The sequence below is a fragment of the Netta rufina genome (genome assembly GCF_964035555.1).
Source record: "Netta rufina genome assembly, chromosome: 4".
Taxonomy (NCBI): Eukaryota; Metazoa; Chordata; class Aves; order Anseriformes; family Anatidae; genus Netta; species Netta rufina.
This window is the reverse complement of record NC_140127.1, coordinates 71,261,303-71,274,522: the sequence shown is the minus strand read 5'-3', so window position 1 is coordinate 71,274,522 and position 13,220 is coordinate 71,261,303. Positions and strand designations below refer to the sequence as shown.

The window sequence follows — 13,220 nt, the reverse complement described above, 5'->3', positions numbered from 1 at the left end:
CCACCTTTACCAGCTCCCCCTTGGTTTTACAAGACCCAATGCATTGAGGATGTCACAACACAGGTAAAGGAAAGTTAAGTCTTTAAGTCTTATTTTTAAATACATGTTCTCTTCCAGTGCTGTTCTGGCAGTGTATGTGCACTGGGGGAGTCCTGTTTTGTGGAACAGCATCAGCACTTCAGGCTGATCGTAGCTGCTTACAGAAGTGTGTGTATTTCTCACTAAGCTACACGTAAAGATGCAGCACTCCGAAGAGGCAGATGGCAGCCTTGGCACCAGGTTGGTAACAGGAAGAGAGAATCCGTGCTGGCACAGGCCTGGCTTTCTTCTCCCTCTGCCCTCTGAAGGAGGAGGGCATTGGGATGGGTTAATGCCTCCAGCTGGTGGCAGGTAGTCAAAGAGAAAGGTGCAGAGTGCCTGGGCTGGGCACTACAATGGGAATGTCAGTGAACTTCCCCTCCTCTTCCCTGGAGAGAAGGCTCTGCTCATCTGCCAATCCCGTAACTGATCAGGGCAGTTTCACAGCCGGTAGCCAGGCCGTAATAATTTATCTGGCTCTGAAGTGAAAGGGGAGCTGCCTTCAGCTTAGCCATGTCAGGTGCTGCTGCGTCACTGTCCCCACAACCACAGTGTGGTGGCAGCTGCTGTTTAAGTAGCACAGTGTTAGGGCTAGAAGAGGCCAAAACACAAGGAGAGGTCTCTCTCCTTCCTGAGAAAGACTTCAGGCAATGCTAGCATCGTGACTTACCACAGGCAGAGCGTGAGCAACTCTCCCCTTTGTTCATCTCTCACCTAAGAGGCTGGTGATGCTCCTGCGGTGCTGACAAATGAAGCAGTTGCTAAGACTCGCCACCAGAAAAGCCTGTAATGGTATTCCAACAGCAAGGGCAGAGAAACAGATAAGCACACAAACAGAAACCTGGATGCTGCCCAACAACATCCAGTTTCAGCCATAAAAGCAAGGAGGCACCAAGCACCCTTCACGGTCATGCCAGAGAGTAGGAAAAGGTCCCGGAGCAGTCGGTGTAACCTTAATGTTTGGAGTACCAAGCTCAAGGGTTCCCTCTTCACTGCAAACCTACCAGGAGCTGGACCAGGACACTTTGTTTCTCCTGCTCTTAGCACTGCAGCCAGGACAGATCCCAAAGGAAGAAAAAGCACTCGGAGAGGCAGGGGGATGCAGCAGTTGAGAGCTGGGATAAAAACAGATTGTGTAACAAGGTTCAAACTCCAACAATGTGTCTCTTCATACGTCCGTGCACATTTGCATGCATCAAGTCAGCATGACTCATGGCACTCGCTGGGTGGTGAGGTACCTGTATGCCAGCTCCCCACACATACTCTAACCAGGATCCAAGAGAAGCAATTAACTGCTTTGTTTCATTTACTTTAAACTTGCTACTACAAGAAAACATTCATCTGAAACACTGCCTTGCCTTGAAGGATCTGTAACTAGCTCAAAGTGCCAAATCAGCCTTGTTTTTCCTTCAGGAGCTGGCTCAGGCAACTAGGAACAGGCCAGGCTGTTTATTGTCAAATAGAGATGGCAGCAAGGGAAGAGGGAGGGACATTCTCACTGAACACAGCAGAGACAGGGAGTAGCTCTGCTAAATTTAAGCTAGCAGCAGCAACTCAGTGAACTGGAACATTTCCCTGCCCCAGGAGTAGCAGAGCACTGGTGCTGACTCACAACTACCTGAATTCCTCACCCAGCATTAGGGATCCTCTCCTGTCTTTTTGAATGCCTCTTCTTAAAAAAAGAAAACTAGCAGCCAGATCAACTGGCTACCCCAGCTCTAAGTGGTCACAAAGAACTCCACCTAGAGGCAATAAACACAGGATCAAGTTAATTATGTCTTCCTTTTGCGTCTTTAGTACCTCCTTCTGCCTCAATTTTGAGGCAAAGGAAGTAAATGTGCCCATTCCCAGCAGACAAACCTTATCAGCCCACTGTCTGCTAAGTTCATTAAGAGCCTTACTCCCTGCAAGAAATACAGCCTCAGGTCCAGTTCCACTACTGAGGAGTGTGTAAGGAAGTTTCTCTCAAAACAAAAAAAACTGGCACAAAGACAGAACAGTTAATGCTGATCAACAATAGCAAGTGAGTGTTGTGGGGAGGGGAATTTCCAGTTTGTCACCATGTAACAGGGTTCCCCTCCCTTCTGTCTCATCCCAGCAGCTGTCCTGTGCAGTTCAGTGCTGAAAAGGGCACTGAGGAACAGAAAAGTTGATTTTATTTCAGCTTGTTAGATGACAGATGCACTTCCCCTCTGCTTGTTTTTACAATTTGATTTTCTTTTTTCAGTTTAAGTAATTTTAGAGCAACGTGCTTTTTTAAGTCTGAGTCTGCAAAACTCACTTGATATAAACCATTGTACCAGTATTGGTTGAGAAACAGAAATCAAGCTAAACCATGTTCCGCTTAACCAAGAAAGCTATAAACAGAGCTATCGCTAAATTAAATACCATAAGCTTTCAGATAGTTAAAAAAAAGTATGAACAGTATGATACACAATTTGCTTCTGCATTTCAAAGCACTGCACGAAATGAATTACATTTTCAAGAGTCAACTGAAGAAGCTGGGCAAGGAGCGATATCTGAAATAGAAGAATTTTATGTAGACCATTCAGTGTTAAAAACCAGAGAATCAAACATAAGTTCAAATTAAAGATCAGTTTCAAACAGAAGACATTTGATTAAAAGTTTCTTTTAACATTTAGAAATTTAAATACATTTACCTAAAGATGGTTAATCCCCACCTCTATGTTACTATACAATAGCTTAAAGCTACTTTTAAATGCTAGTTCTATGTTAATGTGAAATTACAGAACTGCATTCTTAGTTTATTTTTATGTAAATCGGTTATTAAATTGGTGACTCCGTACTTCCTCCCACCCTAAAATAAATTTTTAAAAATTGGAGCTTTACAAGTCTTGGGTAATATTTTTCAAATGAGTAATTTGGAATAGTTTCCGACAGTTCTATAGGAGGTATTTTGTACAGTTTGGAGAGCAACTCCATATAAAGTTCTATTGCAACTGAGCATTCACAGTATGCCACAGTCCATACATATTACTACATATACATATCAGGTTTGTAAACATTGGAAGAATACACAGAACATAGTACCACGATCCTCTGGTACTGCTGAAAGGAAGATGAGGTAACATTCAGATAATCTCAAAGTCCACAGAGGTCCTGACTGAGTAGTTAAAACAGCTGCCAGCGCTTCTGTTTCATAGTGTGTGGTTAAGGCTTTCTAGTTTATGGTCTGCTAAGGCTGGATTCGTTCGCTCTCAGTATCCCAACTGCATCTTTAACCGCGTGGTATATGACATTCTTCACCTAGGAGGAAAAGAAAAGGCATTTGAAGTTAAAACAGCGTGGTTTGCAGCAGTTTGGAAGACACTACATATAGAGAACACCTGCACAGCTTCCCCACCTTCTCTGCACCCCACGTGGCTCTCCTTTCAAGACAAACAGGCTCCTCAGCACCAGCTTCACTCACATCACTAACTTGTGAGAACAAGATTCAAGTTCTAACAGGTTGTAAACCGAAACTTAGTAGCCTGAGGAGAGTATTGTGGGTTCTACCAGAGGAAAAACAGCAGAAAAGGAAAAAGGTAACACTTCAAAACAATCTCAGAAGGCCTCCACAGAGCTACTGAAGATGTGTAACAGTCCAAAAGCCTACTGAAATTCCTTTTTGGAGGTCCAATGCATTAAAGCTGATCCAAGCATGAAACGTTCTATAGATGGCTAAATCATTACTGCATGGGTTTGGTGAGGATATTTTTTTTTTTAAAAGGGAGAAAGGGGACAGGGTTCTCCTTGAGCTTACCTGCAATTTATCTTCGTGGTTTGTATGTGTATGTGACAGATATCTAAATTCCTGAGTGAGCCAGAAGCAATGCTTGACGTGCTCTGGGGATACAAAGTCTTCTGCAACTTTAATACAACTGTACAAGTTATGAACCTAGAGAGAACAGACGGGTATTAGCCACATTTGCAAAGGTCTGCCCAAGCAGTCAGACTGTAAATAGTGTCACTGGTCCTTGCCTGGTGTGGAGCTCCTGCTGGAATGAAAACTACATCTCCTAGAAACTGTACAATAGCCCAGCCTTGAACTCCATACTCCTGGTGAAGGCGTTTTCTTAGAGATCTGTCCAAGTACCAACTTTGATCATGAATAGGGTCGTGATCGACAGGATTTTCTTGACCTTGTTCTTCAGCAACCTGAAAAGTCAGGAAAAGAAACGTGTTATAATATACCAGTCCTACTGGATGAGCAAGATACGTGTGTGGTATGACTTATGCATGCATGCCAGATTGAGTGACTTGCAGCACGTGGCCAGGTGTAAGAGCTGTATGCAACCCTTACTCAGTCCTTGGTTTGTGAAGGCTGCATCATTCTGCATTCCCACTCGCTTCACAGACACCTTGCAAAGGTGGATACAATAAAAGCAAATAATTCCAATTTACAGTAAGAAGAAACAGAAGGGTTAGGTGACTCATGTTCCCAACAGGAGCCACTGCCACACGAAATGAGCACTCTTACACTACTAGAGCCTGTCACTGGAAAAAACATCACCAAATGCAGCAGGTGCCTGCCCCAAGGCCAGCACTAGTCGGTGTTCTCAGTGACCAAAACAGAGGATGCTAACAGAGTTTTCAGAAGACACCGTGCTGGGAAGCACAAGGACTTTATAAGAGAAGTTTGAGGGGTAGGAGGAGGCAGGGCGAGAACTGGGCTGCAGCCTGAGAACACATTTGTGAGATGAACGGCTTGGTTCTACCCCCAGGTAAGGTGCTGAAGGCCTCACACCTGCAGGCAAGTAGACTGAGAAGAGGTGTGGGATACAGGCATCAAAACAAACCACCATGGCTTATCAAGTTCAGCATCAAGTATATCACGTATATATCAACAAAGAACAAATCTTAAACTGCTGTAGTTTCTTCAAGCTTTTGTCCAAAGACAATAGTCAGGCTGACAAAGCCAACAGTTGCTCAGACCATCCCATTTATCTTAAACACTATTTTTATTTTATTTTTTTTTTTTTGCTTTTAGTGTGCCAAAGATGTTCCAGAATTAAGATGACCAAAAACTCTGGACCATTTGTGATAAATTCAATACTGAAATAAGCCCTTTTGGATATAGCGTCACATTTCTTTCCTCCATTAAACTTTATCTCCCATGAAAACCATCTGAAGAACCTTGTACCTCTCCCCTCAACCCAAGCCTCATAAAGGAAGGTATGGAAAAAACATAGGAGAAGAACAAGGGAGAACCACAAAGCACATACTGCTATGACATTCCCTAAGAGCACCTCATATGCATGAAGATGGGTCTAGTTTAATTTTCTTTTTCTGAAATCTAACAGCACTGCATTCATTCATTACTTGTGCTATAAAAAGGGTGGACTAAAGCAGTGCATCTAGGTCCAGGGTAGCTTCAAACTTCCTCTCATTACCCTCCTCAGATCCTACAAGATCCAAGTCACTCAAGAATTTTTGTCTTTGAAACTACCCAAGTACGTTTGTTTCTGGTTTCTAGAATAAATGGCAGAAAAGAGGTTTAAAAAAAGTCCAAGGATGTATTTGTTAGTCTACACAGACAGCAAAATAGTTTCAGATATAATGTTGCCTACCTTTTTAAGGAATTCCCGGATCTTCTCTGTATCTTTAGCAGCATAAATGTGCCACAGAGCTCCAGGTTTTTCTCGACTTTCAGTGAAGCGCTTAATTGTCAGTTCATCAGAATCACCATCTTGTATGGTTTTAAGCACTTCTGTTAAGAGTAAACACAAGCAGTTACTCTCAAAGTTATGCTTTCCTCCAACCACAGAAACAATCCCCTCCAGAACAAAAGAAAGACTTCACCTTCTTCTTGATCAGCCTGCCCTTTGGGGATACCCACATAAACCATTACGTTAGCTGCATCAGACACATCTAAATGGAGATTTGTCGTGCCGTATTTTCTATCTTCTGGTGTTATTAAGCCTGAAAAAAAAAAGTATCCACTATGTTAGCAAGAGAAATAGAAATCTTATGCCACTCTAAGCAGAACAATCTGAAAAGCCCAGAGAGCGTTCACTTTCATAAACAAATGCCTCCAGGACAGCAATTTACTTTATTGCCAGACCCCTGCACCGTATTATTTGTGTCTTAGTGTTGGATTTACAGACTACCACATCAGTCTGTACCTGTATCTAGGCTGTATGATATATAAAAGTCACCTTTAAATACAGCTACCAAAGGGTTTTACCAGAGCAATTTAGAATGAAGTATACTCAGCAACAGTTTCTTGTTCACTAAAGGCAGCTGCTGCAGTATTTACCAGTCAGGATCTCTTTACTGGCCATGATCATACTTAAAGTGTTTTTTTGTTTGTTTTTGAGTGACAGCAGATGAGCCAGCCATGGGAAGAACTGCTCAGGAAGAGATTAAAAATTAAATGATACAACCCAAAAAGGAGAAGTGTCCAGAAGTAACAGAACAAATACACATGGCCAGCTATAAGAAACTGAGGCAGTATTTACACATGTGGAGCAAGCTGGAAGTAACTGGCAACAGGCTGCTATTGGCTTGAGCCCACCCAGACAAAAAACATTTTACATCACCACATAATGATCATCAGTTAAAAACGAGCCAAAATTAAGTTTTCCAATTAAGTAATTAATCAGATGATCTACTACTAGAAGGAATCTCCTAATTTATAGTAAGCTTTGATTCAAACGTGTGCAGAATGACCTATAGCATGAAAAACTCCTTACCATATGCATTGTACATCTTGGGGCCCAAATCTGGTCGTACGAAGTAGTTGGGAAGACGAGAGGCAAGGTTGAGCTTGCCGCCTCTCCTTGTGTATTCTGGCAATGGAATATTTTTCATCAAATCATCAAACCTAAAAGGATACAGCACGATTTAGCATTAGGAAATGATAAAAAGGCAGCAGACTAAAAAACAACAGCAACAAAAACTTTCTTCAGTCAAGAAACCATACTCCTTCCTCCCATGGTGGTGGAATATGGTACACCAGGAAATGGAATTAAACAGGCAAGACTGGAATACAACAGGTGTATATATTTTTTTTTATTGCATATTGCAACTGCAGTGTTATTTTTTTGTGCAATTATCTCATAAAATGTATCAGATAAAGTCAGTCAGAACACTTAAGACGGGTTTCATGAAAAACCCTTCAACAAACTTTAGATTTTCTAAATGCCTTCATTTTGAAGTTCCACAAGTTTAAGCAATCAGAACCAATTTTAGGCACTCATTTTACTTATCAATATATATTTTACTACTTCAACAATCATAGAACTTGTTTAGCACTTCTAGCTATGTCAGGCACCCCTGAGAAACAAAATGGCTCACACGTGACCAACCGCTTTTCAAAGCTGAAGCAGGCATTAAAACGTAACAGTATTTCTACATTCTATTATTTTGGGGGTATACCACATAAATGAACAGTTTCTTTGTAAATTCATACCGAGAAGGCATCATGTCTCTGAAGTCTTCTCCTGGAGGCCAGTCTTTAAGCTTCAACACCATTGGCTCTCCTTCTTCTGTCCTCAGACGACCTGTTGTCAAATATTACCAAACCTTAGTTTTCAATAGCTTGTGCAACTCAAAACGTAAAGGATCAGGCAGCAAAGCCCAATTACCTTGTGAACAACCTTAGACATGATTTTGTTTCACTTCGCTGAGCATAAAGCAAAGTGAACCTACTCACTAGGAAGATCCTAAGCTTCTTGAGAATGCTTCCCCAAAAGACTAAAGGCAGCCAAAACATCCCCCTCAGGGAGAGTCCTTAACAGGGCTGGCAAAATTTCTACTTAGTCCATCATCCTGCAAGCATACATGGTGAGAATACTTGGCAGACACTGTCTGCAGAAGAAAAAGCCTGCCGTGTCTTTTATTCTGCTTGAGGCTGCTAAAGGATGGCCAGTTTATGCTAGGGCAAGATTATTGCTGCTGAATATTTTACCTACTGGAAAACCAAAACAACAACAACAAAAACATAATAAACAAGCAAAAAAAGTCACGCTTACTTGAAATATCTTCAAATCCATCCCAGAAATCCCCTACAGTAGCGCCAGTGATGATTTCATTGGTCCTGCAGTTAACCAGATCTACTTCCTGTTGGCCAAATTCCTTCCTAAAGGACTCTGGTCTCCAGAGGTCTGCGTTTAGTTTGTGATGCACTCCGGACACCATTACAGGCTACAAAAAAGAAGAAAGAAGACACCCTTAAGAATCATTAAACACCAAAACCACTAATCCCAACCAAAATAGGGTGGGTAATCCATAAAACATACTGAACAAGTAGTAAGGTTTAGATCCTTAGATAAAAGGATGGATAAATGTTCAGGTAATCCATTTTATAAAGTTTTAGTGTTGGTTATCATTGCAGTAAGTTTTAACCTGCCTTTTGCGTAAAAGTGCAAAGGATATGACTTGAAAATGGCCGAAGTAGAACATCTCAAATACCTGTCCCTGCTTCCAGCACTCCCTGAAGACGTTCCAATTACTTTCATTGTTGGGATCTTGAAGACATAGTAAGCGGTTATCACACAGCCAGTAGTGAGGCGTATCAAAGCCCATTATTGTAGGCTTTATAGTCAATCCTTGAGGTTTCCTAGGCAAGTCTGTAATGGTTCTGTTTTGCACCAGGGAAGCAAAAATATCATCAAGGATTTTGGGTGTACTCTTGAGTCCGTTGTCTGTCTGATTTAGGGAAAAAAAAGAACAGAAAAAGTTGGTGTACTTCTCTGTTGTCTTGTTCTTTGTACTGCAGACTTTAAAGGTGATATATTGAATGTTGATGAATTGATAACATTCACCACTTCAAAGATTTTTTACTCCAGCTCATGATCACACAGCAAAAGAAAAGCCTGCAGAAGTTCTGCTGTCTAGAAATTCACCATCACTAAATGCCGGTGTCACTTCCGATACTGACTACAGCGTTCTGGCAGAAGTGATTCTACCCCGATTTCAGCAACAATGCAGAAACCAATGAAGTACAGCATGGAACAGGGCTTTCTTCATATCAAAGAACAGAAATGCAGTTTCATCAAGGAACCCTCCAGGCCAATATTTTACCCCACCACTTTCAAGTTGCATCTGTAAAAGCAAATAAAGCCTAGGAGTATCTGAAGCAAACCAGCCTGCAAGCTAAGTACAAGAAAGTTACCCAACACAAAAGGTTTTTAGCTCCATCTCCACATTCCTTGATGGTTCTCTTTGAGACTACTTAATGGACACACCAATTAATGCAGCTGCCAGACATCATCCTGAGTAAATCTGTCAGCTTTATCACTTGCTTCCTAACCCTCATCAAGCAAGACTTCCTGATAGTTAATGGGGCTATCTGAAGCACTGCAGCAGGCACTGAATTAAGTCCTTTTTCCCAAGCAAAGAAGGAATTTAACCTACTGTGACAAGTGTCTGTGATAGTTGATCACTGGTTTAGAACAGTAACCTAAGCTTGGTATCAACTTGAGCCACTACAGCAAAAAAAATTGTATACCTTTCCTCCAGAAGAATTCAGGAGATTCCGCAAGAAACCTGTGTTGTTGTTGCTTACAGGTGTTAATATTGCACTGTTGAACGTCTGCAGGGCTGCAGTAGGCTTGGCTAAACTAGGGAGTGTCTGAAGAGGCTTATTTTCATTCTTTGAAACGGGTACGAGGAGTTTTTCTGCAATGAAGAAAAGAAAGAAACATCTGAAAATGAAGCAAGGATTAATCCTCTGAACCAGAACAAATCCATGCTTTGATTTTTTCTTTTATTCTTTTTAAAGGAGATGAGATGCTCACATATACATATGTATGTACATATACACACACACCATCTCTCAATACACTGATGAATTATTTATTTTGCTAGACTTCCTTAAAGATCAACATTTTAAAATTATTATTTTAAAATAAACAAATAGACAGAAAGGGTTTACTCTTTACCAGTTCCGCACATACCTTTGTTTTCTTTATTCACGTTTCCACTCGTTAGATTTGATAGCCAACTTAATGAAGGAGAAGTGTTCACTGAAGCAGTTTGTTTACTTCCAACCGTTGATTTTACAGGAGGATCATGTGTAGTGACTTGTGGGCTCAGGACTAAGCTGGTATGCTGAAGGCTGGTCCTCTCTCCAGGTACCAAGTTCTGAAAACAAAAAAACACAAGGTGAGAACTTGATTAAATACAAACACTCTACTCAAAAATGGGTAAACCAAGCAACAATAAAGATACGAGTAAACAAAATAAAAAGGTTTGGCCCTCCATTAAGTAATCCGATCTCCACAAGAGGTCAGCACCGCATCTTACATGTAGTATGGGTGAGAGATGAAGATCCAGGAGAAACTGACCTCCCGACTTCAAGAGCAGATGGAGTCCCTCACTCCTCAAGATAAATAAAGATAACTGAGTTTCCCAGATTCATTTTTCTGGGACTACTTTGGGAACCAGATAGAGTTTTAACAGCTGCTCCCTCGCCATGCTAGTAAAAGCTGATGTTCAGACCAGGGCTAAGCCTGAGGTCTACGCCTGAGGTCTACTTCACTACATTAAAACTTGTCTGTAGAGCTTCTAATTTTTTTTCCCCCCCTCAAGAAAGCAGCAGAAATCCCCTTACCTACCAGGTCTAAAGCAACTATATGTGAATGAGTGCAGCTCTGCCCTGGCCAGCAGAACACAAGCACACGACCCACTGTACATCTCCCAGGTAGCTGAGTTATCTACTTGTTTGGAACTTCAACATTGCCAGGCTAATAACCACAACTACTGCTTTAGCCTGGGATTTCTGGCTAAATTTCTCTTCTCTGCTCAAAGACATCCAATCAAGAAATTATTTTGCACCTGCATCTGCTTATTGCTACATTTGTTTCATCTCTTAGTGACTGCTGATACTTGGTAAGAATGCCAAAATACAACATTGTATAAAATGCCTCAAACTGTAATAAGCTTATCCCCCACACTACCTGTGCAACAATGTAAAACAAGTATTTGCCTCATTTTGCAGAAAGGGACACACAGAAAATTCAATGCTGCTCTTTGTTCAGGGTCACACAGGAAATCTTGAGAAAAAGAAGACTGAAGCTAGGTCAGTCATACGCTAGCTTTTTGACTAAATAACCATCTTCCTTGCTTTTAAACACTTCACAATGTTCCTCACCTCTCCTGTGGATTACTACCAACACCAAAATCAAGTTCAGCCTGCTTCTTGGACTCAGGATCCCGTATTTCTTCTCAAAATAAGTTTATAAATAAACATGTAGAAAATTGAAAATACATAATTTAAAGGACACTGTTTTCTTGCAACTCTTTGCAAAATTAAATTAATTTGTGCATATTTTGGAAAACACTGGGCTGCCCAAAGCCCCATCCAGCCTGGCCTTGAACATTTCCAGGGATGGGGCATCCACAGCTTCTATAGGCAGCCTGTGCCAGTGCCACACTACCCTCTGAGTACAGAATTTCCTCTTTATAGCGAAATCTAAACCTACTCTCTTTTAGCTTAAAGCCACTGAACAAAAACCTACATGGTGAGGTTAGCAGCAGCAGCCAGGACTGGCACGTCTGTGCCAAGTCTGACTTCAGATATGGGTAGATTGAGGCAAACCTAGGGATTATTTCAGGAACACAGACAAGAGAGAGAAATGGTAGCAATACCTGTTTTGAATCCTCCTTTAGAGTTGGCTTTGATAGTGCTTTGAATTGCTTGTTTGCACAGGGACAATTTGCCTTTATTCCCCATTTTGTTCGTACAGAGTGAACAATATCACCAACATCATACAGTGCTGAAGGAAAAGAGTAATTAATGAAGCTCACATTTAATTAGAACACTCAGCATTCAGTACCGTTTTTAAAGTTGCATATACCATGCAGCTGGACAATAGCATAGCACACTTCATCTTTACAAAGAAGTCACAAAACTTCACGTGTAAAGGTCAAAGATAACGGAATAGTACCAAGTACACAGGCTGTTCCAGATTATGAAGTGAGACCCTTTGACAATAGATACCAAGCTCTAACTAGCTTTAGATGTCAAAAAAGTTGCTTACTGCAATATCAACAACATACAAAAGACAGCAGAAGCCAACAACTTTCTTTTCCCCTCCCAATCAAGTATTTTAAATACCTTTTCCAGGAATTATTTGTGTAGGCATTAGATTCTCCGGCTCATGTACCTGCCCCTTCACACATTTAAACCAGGAGAAAGTATCTGAGTCGTCATCTGTAAAAAAGCACCATTAAGTAGTTTTATTAGTACGCCTTTCATCCTCCTCTGGAAAGCTACAGCTTTTCTTACCCACCTCTTCCCCTTTGTGTAAGGGGAAGGATGCACATCTAAGGATGTGCATTCTCACCTTCATGGAGGCTTTTTTTCTTCATCCTGTAACAATCGACGCACACACCGAAGCCACACTTGGAGCAGACCCAGTGAAGGTTGAAGATTGTGGTGTCGCACACGTCGCACATTTCTCGAACCCCACGAACTGCACGCTTCCAGGCTACCTGTTCTGTGGTAATCGACAGGTTCGGCAAAGTGTTAAGTTTAAACAAAACCAAAATTTGAGTGCTAAATATAGCAACATTAAAATACTTTGCTGGTACAAGAAGGACTCAGTTTGTTCCCTTTTAGAATCCCAAAACAAACCCTTTGTAGCCAAAGATTCAGAAAAAGCACACCCAGAGCAGTCTGAGCAATCAAGATCATCTTGCTTTTTCCTTCGCAGCACCCAACTACACCTGTGACTCCTGACGCGCTTTTGCTCGTGTTAACATGCAAATTGTTGACACTCTCCTAATGGAAAATTCCACAGCTGCCCTAAAAAAAGAAACCTAAGCTGCTACTAGCAAGCTAGGCTTAATGTCTAGATTGCCAGTCAGTTTGGACTTGTCCTCTATGGTGTAGTACAGACAGCATGGCATTCTCTTACTTTCAGTAAGTTTTCTACATGTTACGGTGTGTATCAGACCTCCTCAGAACAGCTACCTGCTCACTTGTTCTCTGATTTGTGCAACTGACCGTTCTGTTCAGGTTTATTACACACCCAAATAATTCACCTTTTCTCGCTTCAAGTCATTTCACCAATTCCCATAAAAAATCCCCAATGATGCCAAGTGTCTTCCAAAACACTGCGGGCCCTCCCAGGGCTGCGTTATGTACGTATCATTTATGCCTGTACTACGTTTCATCATGTAGACAGCTAGAA

At 41.4% G+C, this 13,220-nt stretch overlaps 1 protein-coding gene across 1 annotated transcript in view; it reads right to left on the bottom strand.

Annotated features, from left to right (window-relative positions):
- Positions 1-79: 79 nt before the first annotated feature.
- The window catches only part of KDM3A (lysine demethylase 3A), a 32,291-nt gene continuing 19,150 nt past the window's right edge, over positions 80-13,220 (bottom strand). The window contains exons 12-25 of the mRNA XM_084286495.1: positions 12,372-12,524; positions 12,143-12,238; positions 11,674-11,801; positions 9,981-10,167; positions 9,533-9,702; positions 8,494-8,730; positions 8,055-8,226; positions 7,493-7,583; positions 6,774-6,904; positions 5,881-6,000; positions 5,649-5,788; positions 4,060-4,236; positions 3,842-3,976; positions 80-3,345 (exon numbers count right to left, since the gene is read on the bottom strand). Coding sequence (XP_084142621.1) covers positions 3,265-3,345; positions 3,842-3,976; positions 4,060-4,236; positions 5,649-5,788; positions 5,881-6,000; positions 6,774-6,904; positions 7,493-7,583; positions 8,055-8,226; positions 8,494-8,730; positions 9,533-9,702; positions 9,981-10,167; positions 11,674-11,801; positions 12,143-12,238; positions 12,372-12,524 — 2,018 coding nt within the window. The 3' untranslated portion in view covers positions 80-3,264. The remainder of the gene's footprint in view (positions 3,346-3,841; positions 3,977-4,059; positions 4,237-5,648; positions 5,789-5,880; positions 6,001-6,773; positions 6,905-7,492; positions 7,584-8,054; positions 8,227-8,493; positions 8,731-9,532; positions 9,703-9,980; positions 10,168-11,673; positions 11,802-12,142; positions 12,239-12,371; positions 12,525-13,220) is intronic.